The sequence below is a fragment of the Cyanistes caeruleus genome, chromosome 3 (assembly GCF_971803275.1).
Source record: "Cyanistes caeruleus chromosome 3, bCyaCae1.hap1.1, whole genome shotgun sequence".
Classification (NCBI taxonomy): Eukaryota; Metazoa; Chordata; class Aves; order Passeriformes; family Paridae; genus Cyanistes; species Cyanistes caeruleus.
In genome coordinates this window covers 111,878,768-111,899,803 of record NC_141703.1, presented here as the reverse complement: position 1 = coordinate 111,899,803, position 21,036 = coordinate 111,878,768, and the positions used below count along the sequence as shown (strand labels likewise).

At 39.9% G+C, this 21,036-nt stretch overlaps 1 protein-coding gene across 5 annotated transcripts in view; it reads left to right on the top strand.

Moving 5' to 3' along the window:
* EPHA3 (EPH receptor A3) overlaps positions 1-21,036 on the top strand; it is a 177,399-nt gene that overhangs the window by 121,978 nt on the left and 34,385 nt on the right. For 3 of the 5 annotated variants that reach the window (XM_086883592.1, XM_086883595.1, XM_086883594.1), the window contains 5 exons: positions 6,106-6,230; positions 12,732-12,894; positions 14,413-14,515; positions 14,963-15,030; positions 18,631-18,756. In XM_086883592.1, coding sequence (XP_086739718.1) covers positions 6,106-6,230; positions 12,732-12,894; positions 14,413-14,515; positions 14,963-15,030; positions 18,631-18,756 — 585 coding nt within the window. The remainder of the gene's footprint in view (positions 1-6,105; positions 6,231-12,731; positions 12,895-14,412; positions 14,516-14,962; positions 15,031-18,630; positions 18,757-21,036) is intronic. The other 2 variants (XM_086883593.1, XM_086883596.1) reach the window with 1 other exon arrangement.

The window sequence follows — 21,036 nt, the reverse complement described above, 5'->3', positions numbered from 1 at the left end:
TCCTCTCTGAAATAACAGCTGGGAATGCCACAGCACCATAATTTTCAGTTTCTGAAGCGAGTGCCTTGTGCAGCCTGATCCTCCCCAAATGGACATGGTATTTCCATGACTTATTTTACATGTGTTAAACACATGAGCAAATCAAACGTTTTGTTTGCTCTGGGGAAAGCATTTGCTATCTCTTTTAATAAAAAGAGAGAGAAGCAAGAACATGATTGCTCTACACTTAATGACATTTTCTTTTAATTCAGAATTTATTTGTCAAAGTGAGAAATGATCTCTGATAATCACTTGTCCAGTGACAGCTGCTGCCCAGAAGGTTGCCTTTCTCTGCACTTGAGAGGGAAATCAAGCAGCTGCCTTTTGGTGTAATTCCTGCTGAAGCCGTTTCCCCCTTCCCAGTTCCCTGCAGTCTTTCTTCCACAGCACCTGTGAAATGCCTGCAGCCACTCTGGAGTCAGTAACCACGGCCTGGAGCCTTTCACAGATGCATTTGGGCACCTCTGCCATAATGCAGGCAGTCATCCATTAGACCAGCCATGAGCAAACCAGGTTTTAATTTTTTTTCCTGTTTCTGGCAGAAACGTGTCCAGCTTTGTTACAAACAATGGCAGTCTGCTTGCGTTTGCCTTTGAAGTTTTGTCCCATTTCTTCCCTTCCACGTTTTGACATTTGCAAATGTGATCTTGAGTGCCCTTCTCCCAGAAACTGTGAGCTTTTTCACCCTCTTCCTTATGATGGAATCCCACCAGGATCCAGCCTGAGGGGCTTTTTGCTGCTGTGGGATGTGTGGAGTCGCTGATGCCTCGTGGAAGGCACGTCACCTTCAGGCTGATGGTCACCCAGAGATGTTACAGGGTCAGGTGACAGTTTACAGCCCAGGCCATAAAAACAGATTGAGCCTGCTCCAGCTCCAGGAAAAGGTGCAGGAGGACAAACACAGGCACTGTGCTGGTTTAACTACGTGTCCTGGAGATTAGAGGGCAAAGGGCTGTGCCTGCACGTGCCTTGAAGAGGTGGGGAATTGCATCTGGAGGAGCAGCATGTAGGGTTTAGCAGGTTTCCAGAGTTGTTAAAGTGGAACTGTTTCCTCCTCCTGCCTCCTGGGAGGCAGCTGGGGACCTTCTTGGAACGTGCCTGTGGGATGGGGTTTGCTTGCTTCGGCACAGTCCTGTAAAAGTGCTTCACAGAGAAAGTGAATAGGAGTGCAGCCAGAGGAGGCTGAAAACAGGGCAGGTCCTGCTTGCTGTGAGCAGGCTTCTGTCATAAACCCCCCCTACACTAATCCATGGAATAGATGCTGGAGATGTTAAAGATTCCAAGTGCAAGCCCAGCTGTTCAGAGACTTCATGTTAATGTGATCATGTCATGGAGCTGTGACATCATTATCCTGATTTGTGAGACAGTACTCGGGACTCCTACGAATTGAATAGTGGAACTGATGGATGAACCCAAAGATAAAAGGTTGGTTCTCAAAAAACCCAGATGTTGGGTGGTTTTGCACGAGTAAAAATGTGTGTGTGGAGCACTAAGAGCAGTGCCAGACCCAGCACCATGGTAAGTTCTCTCTTCTCCTGACTGTGGATGCATCTCCAATGTCCAAGAGAAACTGCCTCCAAGTGAGAGATCAGTTTGTTCCTTCAAACACTGGTATTTCTGCTTTGGATTGTGTGATAGTTTTGTGGTTTGGATGCTGGTCCTCCAAGACTGGCAGCTTTAGGTTTGAGTCCCAGTGGATCCTACTGTCAGAGAACGCAGATTTAATTTTCAGGTTATGATCTTTATTTACTGCTCTTGTTCCACATTACCTCCTGGGGGCATCATAGACATTAAAGAAAATTTATAGGTCATATCAGATTACAGTATTATGATTAGATAATAAAAGCATCAGTTTTCTAAAGAAAGAAAAAGGAATAAGCCTTCCATTTGTTCTGCAGGGCAGAAGTTGAAAATTGAGTAGTACAGTCGATTCTGCTTGGTCACCATCTTTCAGCATAGTTTGGAATATCCTAGGCAAAGCATATTTTACTCTTGTTTGCAAGCAAAAGCTGGAAGTGAGCTGTGAGTCATTTTAGAATTAAATCCTTTCCTAAAGTTTAATTTGTGACCTAGAAACCTAAGCCAGAAACAATAGGGCTCTAAATGTTTCAGCAGTTGTACACATGTGCCTTCCCAGAGTTAATACTGAGTTCTCCCTGTCACAGGACAGGGAATTTTCTTTCAGTGCATTTATACATCTGTAAGCCAGTCACATATGAAAACAATAACCAAGGAATAAGGAAAAAGTCAATAAGGAAATTTATATATAGCTGCTATTAAACTGGAGGAAAACAAATCATCTGTTGGGGTCAGTTTCAGTGGGAAATCAATTTGAGCAGAGTTTTATTGTCGTCTCTGCAGATCCTTCATGTTATTTGCTTGCACCTTTAATAGTCATGACTGAGGAGGTTTTTACACTTGAGCCTGAGCTCCCTGAATCATTGTGTTTGTTACCTTTTCAACATCCACATTCCCAGTTGTCACAAATGCTACCTAACAACACAGAGCGCTCAAAGTACATTTCCCCTCTTAGCTCCAGGGAGTTTTCAAGGTTCCTGTTAAGTGCTTAAAGCAGTTAGGCTGCAGTGCCAGACAAATTCTAACCATGTGATGTGTAAAAATGCCTCTCTGTGCATTGCATGGGACTGCAGAGACTAAAGCTCTAAGTATATGTCCATACAAGCCTAAAGTTAGTCATAAAAACCAAGCTCTTGTACGAGGGAAGAAGTTGAGTAATACATTAATCAAAATATCAATTAAAGTGTAAATACCTAGCAGCATACGAGACATGGGATTGATTAAAAAATCACTGAAGCATCTTCTTCTAGTCTGAAAAAGTGCTCTCCTTAAGTTTTACCCTTAAATAAAAGTTTTCTAAATGGTGAACTAATTTAAACTTTGCATTCCTATTGATACTTCCATATAGTTTTTTAAATTTCAATTAATCTAAAAAGCTTCATAATTTCTCATTATTTGCTAACCCAGAGTGCAAACTTTGTTTCATCAATGAGAGCTGTAGATTTAAGATAAAAATTTCATTTTTAATTTTCAAATTGAGATAGAAAAATTACAGAAATTTGATGAAAAATGGCTGTTCTAAAGATTATGTGTTTTTTTTTTATCTTCCTTTTTGTAGCCTGGTTTTGAATTTGATCTCATCCTAACATGGTTATTTAATTCTCTTCAGGAAACTCTTGATTATCTCTTCGTCACATGGAAGACTAAAAAATCTAAGCATTGTTGTACTTAGGTGATGCCTTCACTGTTTAATGGTTTATAATGTTAACTGCCTTTACTTTGATTTTTCTCTCTGCTGGATTTTCAAACACATCCAATTAGTAAGATACAGTAACTGGGCTGCTCCCATGCTACAAAACCTAAAAAGAAATTAAGGCTGACTTCTGTATAGACAGTATTCAGAACAGAGCTTATTAAGTTTTACATTGTATTCTGGGGATGTGTACAAAAATAAATTAATTCAATGGTCCAAATGTCAAGTTATTTCTCCAAACTACACCCCAGCCCTGGGTTGGGGCCATATTCAGGTTACCTTAACTCTTATTGTATCTTAAATTAATTGTCTGCAGTCGATTTAAGCATAAACTTGAAAGTTATCTGAACAAGGTATTTCCTTTAGTTGGGTTCAAGACTTCTATCACTTTTTGATCCCACCTATCTAACAGGTATAGCAAAAAAATTCCAAAAAGAATGTGCTAAAATTTAAAACCGTGACAGTCCAGCTTGTCACTGCCCAGCAAAGAAAGGTTCTGTGCTGGGAATTTTTCCCATTTTATCTCACCTTGGTGTGGGATTAAAGGTGGCTGAAACATTATGTTCCCCTGATTATTTACCTCCCCTCCCTGAGCCCATGCAGTGGGATGCTGGCTCTTCCAGACACTCTGGATGTCTCATTCCTGAGCAGCTTTGGGAACCCTAGGGATTAGGGAAGGTATATGAATGTTTTATAATGTTATTGATAACTGCAGAGCAGATGTTTTCTAAAAAACTGCTGTGAGATAAGTTACTGGTAGCATCTGCAGAGATGTGCGCAAATGAGCTCAAAATAATTAATACTCTGTTAGAAGAAAGCTTTTTTTTTAAAGTTTATCTGTATTGAAGCATGCAAGATTGTTTCAGCCTGCCCTGAGAATCTGTTAGAGCAAAATTACCATAATTTATTAGGGAAAAAGCCATTTCTGTTAATCATATATTAATTATTCATAAAATCAGTATTAATTTTACCTTAATGGGAAATGTTACCAGCAGGGTACCGGGCTTGACAATCTATTCACGTACCAAAAAAAAAAAAGAAATTAAGGAAAAGAGAGATAAATAGCTTGACTTAAAAAGAAGACATAAAAATGACTTAGGAGAGCATAAAAGCAGCAAGTATGGATATATGAGTTCCCATGGAGCTGGCTACAGCAGGGAAGTTCAGCATGCTAAGCGCTTTGTGTTTTGGCTCTGGCACTGGTTTGTGGAATCCAAGTGGAATTGCTGAAGGATGTTTGTTGCACACAAATCCTGTCTACTTCTCCCAAACTGATTTTTTAGGAATTTAAATTCAGGATGAATTCCTCCTGCTGGAAAAAAAAAAAAAAAAAAAAATTGCCACTTTTTAATCTTTTGTGAACCACGTGAAATGTGAAAATGCTGTTCAGAGGATGTGTTCAACCTGGAATGAACATGAAAAAGTGGATCCTCCGCTCTGTTAAAGGAGGATTTCAATACTTAGATTGTGACTCGTGACTAGAAAGTGTATTTTGCCAGAAGTTTAGAAAAATCAAAAGCAGAATGAATTTTCAAAAATTTGTTTTAATGAAAACATTTCTTTTTCTTTCATTTTCTTATTGTTTTTATATTTTCTTTTCCTTCTGACTATTGAAATTTATTTTACAGAAATGAAAACCCAAATGGAAAGGGCATTGGCTGAAGAATGCAAATATGTAATGGCTTAAAGTGCAACTAGTTTTATATGAACAATAAAAGCTTCAGAGGATTCATCTGATACTAAATTGTTGAGATCAGCTCTAGAGCATTTTTATTAGGACAGCAAATGTTGAACTTATAAACAGATTTTATTTACATGTTAAGATAAAAGGCTGTTTATTAGTAAAAGATTTTTTTTGAAATGACAGTTACAACCTTCAGTGTGTGATCTGTAAAATATAATCTGATTAATTTTGGCCAAAGCCGTGGAAGAGAAGCATTTGGAGTGGAAAGCCAACCAAAAAGAAACAAAACAAAACAAAATAATTCTAAAAAATTGCATGGCTTTCAGTGAGTCCAGGAAACCCAGACCTGGTCTTGGAACAACTTATGGAGCTGGGTGGTCTAAAACTGAAGCAGTGTTCAAGAATCTTAAGTAATTATGATTTTTTATGTGTGTGTTTAACATTGGTATTATTCCCAAGTTGTGGTGGGTGGTGGGTGATCCTGTGGTATGCAATCAGTTGTCATGCCTAACCCTGATCAATGCACATGAAAAAATTACATTACTTTGCAGTTTAGATGTTTCTTTTTTATTCGTTTTCATTTTCAAAGAAATGTGGTGAAAGAAAAGTGTGTATGGGAGCAATTTTCTTCTGGAGAATTTACCAAATGATGATGCCAAAGAGGCTGGGTTGTGCTGATGGTTATTCCCAGCCATGAGTACCAGAGCTCCTTGTTCCTAATGCATCCCAGCACCCTTTTAGCCTTCCCTATCAAAATGTTATCAGAGTTCTGCAGAGTCTGGTAATGATAATACCTCAGCATTATAACAAACAGGTAGTGCTGCTGTTTTGCTCTGCATTTTCCTCCATTGAATGTATGTCATTTCTTACACTGTAGTAGCAGATCAAAACCATCTGCTGCTGCCTTGCCACCAGTCCTGCAGTGGAGGAGGAAACCTCAGCAGGTTTTCCAGGAGGCCGGGGTGCTCAGAGGCAGGAGCTGCAGTCCAGCTGCTCCCTGGGCCAGACCTCTGCTGGGATGGAATGGAAACCGCGCTCTTTGCCAAGAGCCACAGCGGAGATAAACTCGCTTTGCTTCTCTCCCTGCCCTCCTCCCCCCACCCCTCTGCAGCTCCGTCCCCCATCACAGTCATAAGGAAGGACAGGACGTCCAGGAACAGCGTGTCCCTCTCTTGGCAGGAGCCTGAGCATCCCAACGGGATCATCTTGGACTACGAGGTCAAGTACTATGAAAAGGTGGGAAGATGGAAGGGGAGGGGTTTTTCCCAGCAGTGCTGGGATGAAACCATTGCATCTTGCCCGTGTTAAGGATTCAGAAACACTCAGGTCCGTTCAGTCTGCCTCCCTGGCACTGAGTGTCGGAACTGCTCGATTTTTGGTAATGGGAACATCAGGAAACACAAAGTGAAATCCCTGTGTTGTCTAGCAAGCCCGTGCCCAAGCACATCAGAACAAACACAGAGTAACACAGTCAATATGTAATTTATTTCTTATTTTGCTGACTGAAATTTTCTTGTTATGCTGTTCTGTCTTGCTGTCAGTGTCCATACCTTTACCCACTTCCCTGTGGCACGAGCATCTTTTGCATGAAAATTGTTTGGAAAATGTTGGCTGGCCTATTGAGCTGGCTTGGACTGTGAAAGTTCTTTCTTATTAATAACTGAATTTTTCATAAATTGTAAGCAAATGACTGCAAATGAAAGAAAAGCTACCTTCTGCTTTTTATTGCCATTTTCTTTTATTTACAACGGTTTATTTAGACATCCTACAGAGACCTATATTTAGGGGAAAAAAAAGTCTTTTTAATAGAATGTTTTTATGAGGTCTTGGTGGTAGAATTGAAAAGACCATTAATTGCCATGGAGATTGAGAAGTGTGCTATTAGCCATTTTTTGATAGATCTATTGAAAGTTCTATTTGATATATAGCTCCTGGAGTTAACAAACTTTGGAAAAAATGCCAGAATTCTGGTTTAACTGAGCATTTGCTAACAGTCTTCATATCTAATATTCAGGCTTATATTTCATACGTACCAGAGAAGATGTAGTTATAATATCCTCTAAGAAATGCTGTTAAAAATACTCCATTTCCATGAGTTTTGAATTAATCTTTAGAAATTATTTTCATGGAGCTTTGGAGTGGGACAATGTGGTCTTGGTAGTGCATGCCTGATCTTGTGATGAAGAAAGAGGATCAGAAGGCTGGATGCTGAAAAGATTTCTCCCAAATATACGTAATCTGATTTTGGGAAGAGTTTTTTTGGTGAGCCCTTGAACCATCAAACATCTTGGTAAAAATCTAAACATACCTTGTGCTAGTGATAATGGGAGAAAAAGAAATCATCCAAAACTTTTCAACTCAGTCTCACTTAATGGAGCAGCACCTGTGGACTTCCACATTGTTTTGGGTTTTTTTTTAATTTCAATAGGGACAGGATCAGTTTCAGTCATCCCCAGGAAAGCAGGGCTCCATCACATGTAATAGGGACTTGGGGTGACAAATGCCATCACTCAAATATCCCCCTCTTCCTTCTCCTTCCCCAGCCTAGCATGCTGAGCGTGGTGCCATGTGGGATGGGATGGGATATCCATGTTCTCAGCTGGAACCAGCTGTCCTGGCTGTGTCACCTCCCAAATCCTTGTTCACCCCCAGGTGCCTCTTTGGAAAGGTGTAAGAGGCCTTGACCCTGTAACCACTGCTCAGCAATAACAAAAATATCTCTATATTATCAAACCTGTCTGTTTTCAGTGCAATTCCCAAAGCCACAGCTAGATACGCTGAATAAAATTAATTCTACCCCAGCCAAAACCAGCACAGGTAATCTCTTGGGTTTTATTTGCCCCAAAAGGAGAGATTTTTTTTTCCTGCCGTGAGCAGTCAGTTAATTTTAATTAAATCACCAATAAGTTTTATTTGTGTTGGTTTGGGATGTTTTGGTCATCTTTCTACACCGAAAATGGGGTTTTCTGCTCAGGAAAATTGCCGTCCAGTGCTGTTTTATGCACAGACAGAGCACACAGCTCCTATTCCCACCGGGTGTATCCACTCTCAGGGAGCAATTGGTTGTCATAAGACAGCTTTATAAGACAACCCACCAGTCTTGGGAGGCTGATCTTGCACATATGTTTCTCCCCTTTGAAGTCTGTGATCAAGAGTTCATATGCACCAGACAGTTTTCTTAAACCAGGGAGCCAAGTGCTTGACAATGGGAGCCAGGCCATTTAGAGCAAAAGGCTTTTAAAAAGCCAACCTTCTGGCAGCAGCGCTTTTAATGTGTGTTCTGCAGGCCCTTGGGGAGTCAGAAGCCTATTCCTCAGGGTTTATGAGGGGAAAAAAAAAATGTGAAAAGCAAATCTGCTGTCAGGAGGTTTGAATCTATGTATTTGTAATCTTTGCAAATTGTAAGAGGTTCAAAACTAGTTCTTCGATAAACTTACCGGGGGCCAGAGCAGCTCATGTGGAATACTCTTCATTCCTCCAGAAAACACTTTTTGGAAGATGCTGCTTTTCAGCCTGGCGTCCCTAAGCATGCTTCCTTCCCTCCTCTTTTAAAAGGAGAGGTTTCTTTTCAAACTGGTCCAGTCCATTTGATTTTCTTCTTCAGAAATCATCTTGCTGGTGCTCATCAGAAAATCCACTGCTGCTGAGTGGAAATAAGCCCTTCTGAGTTAGCAAATCTGGATATTTCTCCTGACAAATCATACCTGATTGCTGGTAGATTATTTATGTGGAGCCATCCTTTTTCATCCTGCTTGTTTTCAGTTGACATGTCTTTCGTCATCTCTTAGAAATTAAAAATAGAGCATTAATAGAGCAATGCAGGTCAGCCCAATTCTGTCATACATCTTGTTCGTGACATTATTTTGCTAAGCTGGTCTTAAAGTATTTAGGATACTACAAGAGTTTTGGAATAAAAAAATACAGTGTCATGTATCCAAATTATAATATCTTGTAGTTTTTTTTTCTCATGGATTGTTGTCATAAAAGATGTGAAATATATTCTGTTTCTCAAGGGTAGTTAATTATCCTGCTCATTTGGTTTTTTTCACCAGTTATTTGCTTTGTGTAGCTGAAAGAGCAGGGCTTTAGATGTGTCTAAAGAAATTAGCTTTAGGAAAAAAAGCTTTAGGAAACTATTTTAACTCTTTTTAATAAATCAGAATGGCCTGGGTTGGAAGGGACCTTTAAGATCATCCAGTTACAACCCCCTGCTATAGGCAGGGATAATTTCCACTATCCCAGGCTGTCCAAATCCCCATCCAGCCAGGCTTTGAACACTTCATGGCATGATGAACTGAGTGGCAGTTTTTCAGAAGCAGTGTTTGAAATAGAATTGTATTTTTTGAAAAAAAATTTAGAGCTTTATTGTGAAGCCCCAGAGAATATTTATTCAAAACATTTAAAAGAAACAAAATCTTCTTTCAGAGGGAGACCATATGGAATTTTTAGGCATTTATTTTATGGTAAGGCGTAACATTTTATGCTAAGTTAATGATACTAAATGACACCTTAGTTTAGTTCATCCATATAATGCTGTGCTGAATTTTAAGTGTCTCAGCCATCAAAGTGCATAAAAAACAAAGCCATGTGTTTTTCTTGCACGAGCCCTATTCTTTGTTTCCTCCTTGTCCTTGTTCACATAATCATGTCCTCATGAAGGAGTATCTTGTCATGTGAAGGTACAGAAAAAAGCCATCTCTTAAATACCACTCATAAACTATTAATTGTTTCAGCTGAATATGTGGCTTGCAATTAAATCATGTGCACTTTATTAAGATGGAGTCCTCTGCAAACAATGAATGAAATTCAGCTGCAGGCTCACGTTGCTATAATGGATTTGCTTTTGCAATTCCTTTTTTGCATAGAAATTGTGTGATCAGTGGCTACAGGCAACACAGAACTCTGCACTTTGAGGCTGAAAATCTGCTTTATATTCAAATTCACTTTGTTGCTTTTAAACTCTTACTATTCTGGCTTTAAATGCAGGTAGGCCACAAATACTCCACAAGACTTGTAGAAAATGTCATATCCATGAAGAGCTCACTTCTGGCAATAAAGGGGAGCAGTATCAGGACTGTGGCCGCCTCCCAGAAATGTGTAGTCAGGTTTTGGCCTCTCAAGTGCACATAAAGCTGATGGAAAAAATATTTTTCCTCTATAATATAAGCACTTGCTGTTCTTATCTGTAAAAGGGAAAACCATTCACCCTTACTGTTACTGCCACTATCCATTTAAAATGTCTCCAAAATGTTTTCTGTAAAACAAAGTATCAAATTATAAAATGTCACTTGCAGATGAGACACTAGCAATAGCAGGATTTGCTTCCCAGCAAAGATTGTGTCTGGTAAACTATGCAGAGGTATTCAGGAAGAAATTGCTTTGTGCATCCAAGTTCAAATTTATCCTCAGAGTGTTTGCTTAAAGTTCTGCTTGGCAAAGACTGACTCTCCTTTTTGTGCTTTCCTTCTGCTTATGGCAGCTATAGTGCTGTATCTCTGAAGTTTTGCCTTATCCCCAAGAAAGATAAACTTGGGCTTTTATGTGGTGTTGCACTGATTTGATTACTAGTAACATAAAAAATGACTTACAAAATATGTGTGTAAAAAGCTTCCCATAAACTGAGATACCATGACATCCTCCATACCATTGTTTTAAAGGTTTATTTTCCAAGTTCCAGCGTGGATTATTAACAGACAGGGCCATGACTGTATTTTCCCTTGCACATATGTATCTGCACCAGAAGGAAATGTTTGCATTTCATAAAAGCAGCCTGAAGCGAGATCAAAATGAATGTCCAGTCATAGCATACACAAAAGATGTTGTGTTTTAAAGACAAGATTATTATGCCTTTGAAATTAAAATAGTTGCCTACATCCAACTGAATGACAAGATAAGGAAAGCCTGCAAATTATAATACTAGGCCTTTGTTAGTTCAAAAATAAATAATTTTACTCAAGCCTGTCAGCTATTTAGAGTGTCTTCCTGTACATTTGCTCCCCTGAATTTAGAACAGAGAACTTTTTAGAGAAGTATTGGGAAACTCTGAGGAGGCCCAGTTTTTGATTTCCTTTTTATTTTTACTGTGCAAAGAAAATGGGCCATGGTCAACATTTTTACAGTCATTCTTTGAAGACTGGCTCCAGCTTACCCTACCTGAGGTTTGGATCCTGGATGGTAACTTTTAGGCACAGGCTTAGCTGCTTTTTCTGTTTGTTTTTTTTTTTTTTTCCCTTTCTTTTTTTCCTTTCACTGTGATTTCTCATGGGCATAATGTTGAATATTACGTGGAGATTCTGGCAATTCCCCTAACTATGGTCTAAATGTTTCTGTTTCTCTGTATCAAAGACTGCCAAGAACAGGGCACTTAGGCTTCTTTAGCACCAAAGTGAACAGTTTCTGATGTTCACCTACTAACCTAGAATATCCTGACTCTATTCCTGCAGACAGCAGGGCAGAGTAAACACCCTAAAACAACTCCAGTCACTTGAACTCTACACGTGGAGGTGAAATGGCCTTGGCAGTGAGTGTGTTGGGTGTTTTCCAACCCCTGTGCTCGTGCCCTGGCGCTCCAGTGCTGTTGGAGTTGAAATGTCAGCCCCTCAGCAGCTAATGCAATGCCATAAAACAGGATGGGAGTTAGGTGAGATTCTCTGCCCACGACGTGCGTTCGCTGGGGTTCTGCTCTCAGCCCGGCAAAATTCAATGGCTGCAGTGTTCAGCCCAGGGTTCAAAGCAAAAGGACATCACATGAAATCCCCACCACCTCCAGAACAGAGAAGTTCATGGTGGGGAGCCTAAACAATTGAGATTCTCACAGTTTCCCACATGTGTGGCTGCTGGCCAAGAGGTTGTTTTTTTTTTCCTGAGACAGTTCCAGCTGCCATATTTAGGAAGCCAAAAATGCTCTTTTGGTACAAGATGGCTTTAGTAAAAATAAGCAGTACCTCAGGCTCCAAATGCATGCTTAAACGTTAAGATTATGTGCTTACAGTGGGACTGAGACATACTTTTATCAGGATTAGCTTTTTACACAGTGTGAAGTGTATCCAAACCTACCAAATTACAAACCAGTCCTTCTCTCATTTTATATAAAATACATTATGTCAGACATAGGTGAGTGTTAAGCAGAGAGGGGTTATGAACATAGTCCAGGACTGAGTTCAGTGTGGTTTTGTCCAAATGAGGATGGACACAACTATCTCATAGTTTTTATAGCACAATAGAAAACCAGCTAAATCTGCCTTTTTGCTGAGCTGAGGAGCCCAAGTGGGCTTTCCCTTCTGACTCTTATAAAGGTAACCACTGTCTTGTAAAATGTGAGGCAGTAAAAACTGCATCCTGCAACAGCTCTGCAGGGCCCTAAAATGTCTAAGCTGGCCTGTTACAACTTCCAGTTCAGTGCAGTAGGCAAATCTGATTTATGTTTTTTTAAATAATCTTTTAATAATTTTCTTGTTGTATTACAGACTATGGACAAAATGATGCAAAACCATTTAATAACATGTCATAAACTCCTCATGTCTAGTGTTCCATTTACAGCACATTACCACGGCAAATCTGATGCTTTAAGATATCTTGTTAAAAGATGATTGAAAATCAATGTTTGTACAAGCTTATGTCAGGCTATAAATATTCAAATATATGCCAGTCCTCTCCAGGACGTTTGTAGTAATTTAGTACCAACCACCAGTTTTTTTAAGGGTGTGGTTTTAATCTGATAATGTTTTTTTCCAAAAGCAGGAACAAGAGACAAGCTATACTATTTTGAGAGCCAGAGGCACCAACGTGACCATCAGTGGCCTCAAGCCTGACACCACCTATGTCTTCCAAATCCGAGCCCGAACTGCAGCTGGATATGGGACAAGCAGCCGCAAGTTTGAGTTTGAGACCAGCCCAGACTGTATGTATTTGTTCAAATGGTTTATGCTGACATCCTGCCCAGCTCCTGACTGATCTGAATGGCTGCTTTCACTCCTTTTCTAGCTGAGGAAAAGTGTCTCATAACTATTTATGATGTGTCTTTCTTGGTAGCGTTGCTGTGTGACTTTATGCTTTATCATTAAACTTGAAACAGGCTATAAAGAGTATCCCAGAACTATCACAGGTGGTGTTTTCTTCCATTCCCTACCCTGCTTCTACCTCAGGCCAGAACTGCTGCCTTGCTAGACCGTGGCTCTTGCTGAGGGAGGAAGTGTGATGGAAGAACAAAGAGTAGTGTCAAGCCAAATCTTTCACCCTGATTCTGTGTATATTTGGGATAAGCAATATATCCCCACTTCTTCCTTCTTCCCCCCCAGTTCTTATTCTGAAAGGCAAACAAGCTTCATGTTTAGAAAAAAGAATTACAAATTGCTGTTATGGTGACTTGCAACTTTGGCATTCTAGTTGAAACTAGAATTCAAGATAGGACAATTACAGCAAGGAGGAAAAAAATATGTTGCAGAGGTAAAAAAAAAAAATAAAAAATTAACAGCTTAGAGGTTAATGAGTTTTCTCTGCAATGTTACCAAAAGAAGGATAAAATGAAAAAGCAGAAGTGTGGAAGGAGACAGTGGTGCACATCTCAATAAGCATACAAATCACACAGATATTGCTCAGAACGGCACAAGTTTGTTCCTGTGTTACCAAGTTATCATAACTGGGTGCAGTTGTGGGTGTGTAATAGGCAGAGATGGGAATGATGTGACCCTAGAGAGGGGCTCTCTGCCCTGTGTGGGCCAGGGGTGGGAGCCCCCAGCTCAGTTTGGAGCACTGAGGAGTTTAATTCTGCTGTGCTCGGGGGAGCTCAGGAGGTCTCTGCTGGAGATTGGTCCTCACACCAGAGGTCTAAAGTCATCCTGTCGTTGCATAGCACTCCAAAGTTCCATGCTTAGGGAGCACAGGGAGATACCCAAAACAAGGCAGAAAATAGCCCTTATTTTCCCTCTAGACATCTGTGCTTGCATGCCCTGGCTTTCCACAGCCTTCATGTGGATATTGTCAGGCTTACCTGGGAGACGTAGCTCCTAAAAGCATTTCAGTCATGCAGAGGGGGAAGGGAAGGTGATGATTATGGGATTTCTTGCCAAGGAAATACCCCTTTACTGAGCATGACATAAAGGGCATACCTGACAAGAATGTTTGTATTTGTGTATATGTTTATGTATTAGCATCAGTTTGCCAGCAGTCGTTACAATTAGCGAGACTAAAAACTGAGAGCAGCAGAAGTGACTTTGGTAAATTGGCAAAGATTGGCAAAGGAGTCTTATGTTTTCTTCCCTTCTATTTATTTGATGAAAAATTAAGTCCTGGATGAAATATCTGCCAGGAGACAAAAAGCTATATAGTGATGTCTGTCCCTTATATGCATGTAAATTCTGATGTCATCAATGAGATGTGTGTGTGAGGTTATCTGTGTGTTTTTGTGTCGACTTTGCAGCGTTCTCCATCTCCAGTGAGAACAGCCAGGTGGTGATGATTGCCATTTCAGCAGCAGTGGCCATCATTCTCCTCACAGTGGTGGTGTACATCTTGATTGGGAGGTGGGTCTGGTGTCTGATTTGCACATTTTCTCCTGTTGCTGTCCCTGATGACCATGGCACGTCGGGTGTCGTGGTGTGGCTGGTTTTTAATTCTTTGGCTGGTTTTTAATTCTTTGTCTGCTGCCCAGGAGCTCCAAACACTGCCTCACAGTCAGTAATGAGTTAGCAGCCCAAATCATGCAGCAGTTGTTAAAAAATGCTATAAACACATTCTCAGGCAATTGTAAAATTAAACTGTAGGGGTCAAAAATCAACAAATCCTCTCATTAGCCAATTTCCTCAAATTCCCTGAGAACATCACATGCCTCTATAGGGCACAGAGAATGTAAATATCATTAAACTTTCAAACAGGCATTTAATTGTGCGGGGAAAACATTCTATTCTGTTTCCACCTGCAGTTAACACATAAAATTCTCTGTATTAATTTTTTTTCTCTGTTGCTTGTAGATTCTGTGGATACAAGAAGTCTAAACATGGCACTGATGAGAAAAGGCTGCATTTTGGGAATGGCCATTGTAAGTTACTGGAGCTTTCTAATGCTTTCAGATCTGTTGAATTCATCCCCTAGGTAACTGATATTTTTCAATTAAAAAAAAAAAAAAAGAGCCATACCTCACTTAAACCAAGGTGAAATTAGGAAGAGAATTATTCCTTCTCTTGTGGGTAAGGAGATTTTCCCCAAACAATTATTCTTTGTTTCAACTTCTTTCATCTGTGTTCAGGTTAGTAATGAGCAAAACATCGCTGTCTGTGCTCAAACAATGCATGTGGTTGGAACTGTGATATTGATTATGCTGTGCATCACTGAAATCTAGAGTAAAACTGCAACTTCCTCATTATATAAAGTCTAAGAAATGTATTTTTCTTTCCCAAAGCAAAATAAAAATCAACTAAACCTGTCTTGATGAACACTACAGCTACTGTGGCAATTGTTTCCTTGGCAAAGTTCAACTAGAAATAATAGAAATAACCTGGTCCTGGGTCCTCTTTGCAATGTGTGTAGCTTTGTTACACTTTTCCACAGCAGAGCTGTGGATCCTGAAGACTGGCTCATGGGCAAAGCTCCATCCATATATCCTTTAAAACAGGAAAAAAATCGTTTTGGAGCAGGAGAAGCTGAGGGGAAAAGAAGGTGATAGCTTAATTCCTGATCAGGAATGAGAGGATTACATAGTGGTTTTGATTTTTTTTACTGTACTTTGGATTTTTATATCCTTACAGGCAAAGGTAGTGCCCCCCATAGACACCAAGACCAAAAAATCCATTTTTTGTTTCCCCACATAATTCTTGATGTCTAATGAGACTTTGTTTATTAAGAAGCAGTGGTTCATCGTTGAAATTGTTTCAGCTCCAGATGAGTGTCCTGCTACACCATATAAACCATGGTTGAACCATATATTTCTATTTCTTAGCACATCATAGCATTAATATATGTGGGGTTTTTTTCACACAACATTGGCACTCTACTATTTGCAAGAAAGGAGCTGCTGGTACCATAATCAGGTGCCCCCTGCCAAAATATAAGTGAATTAACATTTTAATGAGGGATTTACCTGCAGTAGCTGGAAATTAGAGCTGCTTCCCAATCCTCATGACAATGGAATAACTGTTCTCTGACTGTTCAAATTATTATTCTTTTAAGTTTCCTGCCCCTCCTTATCTCCAGAGAGCCAAGAGCATGAATATCCACAATTTCTGTCTCCTTGCCCAGCACTGCCAGGGGATACACAAGCTGCAGCCCAACAACTGCTAAACAACTATTCTCAAAAAAATCTCTACAGTTACATGTGGCCCATAGAATTAATGCTTCATCATCCAAATTTAATGAGGTTATAAAATAAAAGCAGCCAGTAAAATAAGTGTCACAGACAAATAACAGGTCAGAATTTGCTCTCCTTACTCCCACACAATGGAAAGTTGCAATCACTATTCTTAAACATGTCAGTGCTGTTAAATTCCTGTGGATTAAATTGCTTTTAATTTGGCTTTAGATATTTATGTACTGTTTTCTGAGTAGTGCCATGCTGATTCACTGTGCAGTAAGACCAGAGCCAATCATGGGCCTGGTATGTCTGTTAGAAGTTCTTGAAAATCATTTATTTTAGATTTTGCAGATACTTATCTGTTAGAATTTGTAAGTATGTACGTGTGTGGCTGTTGAAACTTTTAATCTACCAAGCTACAGTCTTTCCCAAAGAATAAGCAAATCTCTCCTATGAACTAAAAAGGGACAAAGTAACTTCCCTGGCTGTCGTAAACTTTCAGCATCTTAAATACAGCAGCTGGTTTATTTCAGTCAGTTTACTCTGAATTACTTTTAAAAAGGCTCCAGCCATGAACTATTCCCTGCAGCCTTATTACAAATCCTATAATATTACTTCAAAGGAACAAAAATGTTTCACCTCCTCAGATCCTCTCCCTTTGCCTTCTCTGCCTGGGCCTTTTTATTTTTTTGCTACCTTCAGGGCAATTTGTGCTGTTAAAATAAAAATGTAAATTATTATGTTTGCACAGAATGAGCTGTAAAGTAGTGCAGCTTAACACATGTGCACGTGTTTATTATCTGTATTTCATGACAGAACCCAGTTACTGCCCAGGCTGCCCTTAATTATTGGTGTGAAGGGATTATTCTCCTTGCAGCCACCATCACCTGATCTTGGGAACCTCTGGGGTCAGCATTAAAAATCCCAAGCCAAAAACCCCACAGTGCAGAAGCTTTTAATTGTTATTTTTACTGGGGATGTGAGGGGGCCTGTAATGTACATTCAGCATGGAGGGGAAGGAGCATTTACAAGATTTTTAACCAACAGCAATATACAGCCAATTACTTTTTGTTTTACTTGCAGGTAATTCTGTAATCATCAGGCTCTTGAAGGAAACACAGTCGGCTTTTAATGCCGTGCACACGCAGCCCTTGTGTTGAGAGCATGGCTCTTACTTTGCATTGTTTTCAAGGCAATTAGCTTGGGAACTCAGTTCCATCATTTTTTTTTTTTTGTCAGTTCTGAGGCCAATAAATCCCTGTAAAATTTATTTTTTTCTTCTTTTACATACTCTTTGCATTGTTTGATAGAACAATTCCTTGCTCTCATGGTCCAAAGGTATTTTTTCCCATCTGTGCAAGCCCAGCAAAAAAAGGTTTAACTATTTTAGCAGTGAAAAAAATTGCTGCAGTATAATAATGCTAAGCTAGAAAGGATATTCCTGAGTGGGTTAAAGCAGTGTTTGTTGAAGGAGTTAATATCTTTTACAAGACCAACTGGTACCGTTAGGGAAAGCTGGAATACATGTCTGGGAATGTAGGGTTTGTGTCAGAAGCAGAAAACTTCAAGCTGGGTATTTCACTTTTTGTTAATAAAATATATTCCTGTTGTAAAATGAATACAACAGAGGCAGGCACAGAAGGTACTGGGTGCAAACACAAGCAAGGCTTTGAGCTGGAGAGGGGGAATGAGGCTGTGATTTGCTTTCAGCATTTTTGTTGGAGGAACAGGTTGGGATTGATCTCTTCCAGCAATCCCTAGCCAGGAAATTCTTGAGGGGGCTAAAATACTAACATGAATGTATGGGGAACAAAGCTCTAGAGCCAGCCTTTATTCAGAACAATTATCTGCCATCCTTGTATGTTCTGGCAGAGGGATTGAGGCAGGGGTGCATTTTTTCATGTATAAGTTTTTTATTATGCATCTTGTTGATGGACTTAGGGGAACAAAAACCAAAACCTGGAGTTAATCTGATTTCTTAATATATTCCTAAGAATTTTTCAGGTTGATTGTAGCAACACATGTTGTTCCTTGCCCCTTTGTTTTTACTTTGGTAGGGTCAATGTAAGGCAGCATCTAAATGTAGCAGCCTGGGAGGGGTGAGTGGTAATTTAATACTGGAAAAGCAGTTAAATACTACAAGTGCAGATATTTGGAATGGATTGTCACACTTCTCTGCAGTACATTAATGTCAGGTTTCACTCTGCACAAAGATTCTGAAGATCCACAGAAACTAGATTTGAAGAATACCTTTTCCATCTATTGATTTGGTTTCTGTGGTTTCGTGAACTTTCTTTAAAAGGATTACTCAAGTCTAAGTAACATTTTCTCCCTGAATTTGTTTTTACACAGTGAAGCTCCCAGGTCTGAGAACTTATGTAGATCCACACACCTATGAGGATCCCAACCAAGCTGTGCATGAATTTGCCAAGGAACTGGATGCTTCCAATATATCCATTGATAAAGTAGTTGGAGCAGGTAATGACCACCAGATATCCTGAACTAAAGATAGCTTTTTGCTGTGTACATGCTGTTTTATATCTTTGGGTTCATGGTTGCAGCTGGAAAGAAAATGTTCTAGAAAGTCTTCAAAGTAGTAGGTCACATTTCAGTGCAAAGTTAAGGGTACACAATTTTATATTTATTTTTTTTTTCTCTCAAAGAAAGGAGGCAGCAAGACAGCTTTTCAAAGGACACCAAGCTCATACTTGAGTGCACCACTGTTGGAAGGGAAGACCATTTAGCCTCACTTCTGTGTTTCTCTTTGAGATCTGTCAGCACAGCACAGAAAATGTTATCAACTGTGAAGATGTTTTCTTTTTTTTTTTTTTTTTCTTTTTCCCCATAAAAGGACTCTTGACTATTATGCCTTGAGTGAAACCACAAACTCATTTCATACCAGTCACCACGCATCCATCAGGCTGCAGTGACCTCTGGTTGTTGGATTGATTTTGGTCACTGCTTTGGATTTGAATTATTGATTTAGGAGGAAAGGCTTGTCTGTCCAATAACTGATTGTCTGAGCCACAAAGATGCCAGAGATTGTTGGATTTACAGGAAACAAGCTGGTGAAATGATCAGATTTTGTAACAGAGGAGCCAGATTACATCAATTCTCATTACACTGAATGTTGCAGTGGAGCAGGTAGCTCTTGGTAGAATGTGTGCTTCCTTCTAGGAGTGAAGTGGCAGGCAGATTGTCTCATTGAGCCACAAGATCATGGAGTGTTACCTTTCCTCCTATATTAAAGCATTTATGAGGAGTACTATTGATTTTTAATCCATTGAAAAATACCTTTTCCTTTATTATTGATTTTTTTTTGGCTTCTCTCTAAGTATACATGGGATGTGAGAGACAGACTCTGAGTGCACAGCAAAAGATTTTCAGCTGGAAAAAGTGTAGAACCCAAGGTACTGTACTCAGTGCATCTTCTGAACCACCTAGTGAAAAAAGGGAACAGTTTTCATCCTCTCCTACTGAAGCTACTCAACTGTTCTGAGTCTGAAGTTATTTTATGGAGAAGGGCAGAATCCATGTTCCTTGCTGGTTTTAATTCTGCCCCACAAGAGTGCACTGTTCTCCATCATCTTCAGTCAAGGCAGCAAAGCATAGCTGACTGCACATAACAGGGAATTTGTGTGGGGATGGGGAAGGAGGAATACTCTGAATTTAAGTCCAGGAGCAGTGTGTTTCCTTGTAAGACTTTCAGGAGCCTCACAAATGCAAACTTTCTCAATTTAGGCTGTATGCAATATATGAATCCAAAAAAGGAGTTCCTAAGGATCAAGCTTGGTTGTTCTGACCTATTTTTAGTCAAGATATACAGTAGAGTAAGAAATAAACCAAAATATGTCAAATGTGGCCTCTGAAAAAAGAGGAACAAATTTTGAGAGGCTCCAAAAAAGGACTATGTCCTGAAGGAATCAGGTGTTTTAAAAGTCTCTCTGCTCCCCTGCAGTGAGAATCAGGGGTTGTTCTGGGTTGGAAGGGACCCCCAAGGATTGTGGAGTCCAGCTCTTGAGTGAATGGCCCCCATGGGGACTGAACCTGGACCTTGGCATTGCCACCATTACCCTGCTCAAACCAACTGAGCTAAGTGGCAGAGGGTTCCTGCAAGCTTTTAACATTAAAACTTGCACTCAAACTATAGTAACACCTTTTTTTTGGGCACCACAACTCAACTCACGTAGCCAGGAGTACATAAGGCATTACAGTTAACATTTCCTCTTGGCAGCTGCTTGAGATGCCAACAGGAAGAGCCAGGAAGGGAAGAACAGATGAAAATCAGGCCACGGAGTGCTGGGAGCTTCCAAAATGCGTTTGTGGCATCACTTTACACTGCTGTCACCCTCAGCACGTGGTAGCTTTTACATTCAGAGTGCCTCTGAGGCAACTTCTTCAGGAACACTTCTCCCCAAAACCAGAAAGGCATTTCCTGCCTCTTAATGAGTCAATGACTTGTTTGAGTGAATGACTTGGTCTCTTCCTGCCCTTGTCCTCTGCAAGGCAAGTGTGAATGAAGTTGTAAAAAAAGGACAGGGATTTGAGAAGAAGGGGTTCATTTAACTGCCCTCAAGTGTGACGTAAGTAATGAGACCTTCAAGTCAGGCAAGGAGTCTCGACATTCTGAAGTGCTCCAAGCAGTTTTTCACACAAGTCTCAGAGAAGAGAGGGCTTTCAGAGCTTACATAGCTTTGAAAAACATACACAAATGCAATAAGGAAATACTCTTATCCAAAAGAACCTCAAGAAAAACAC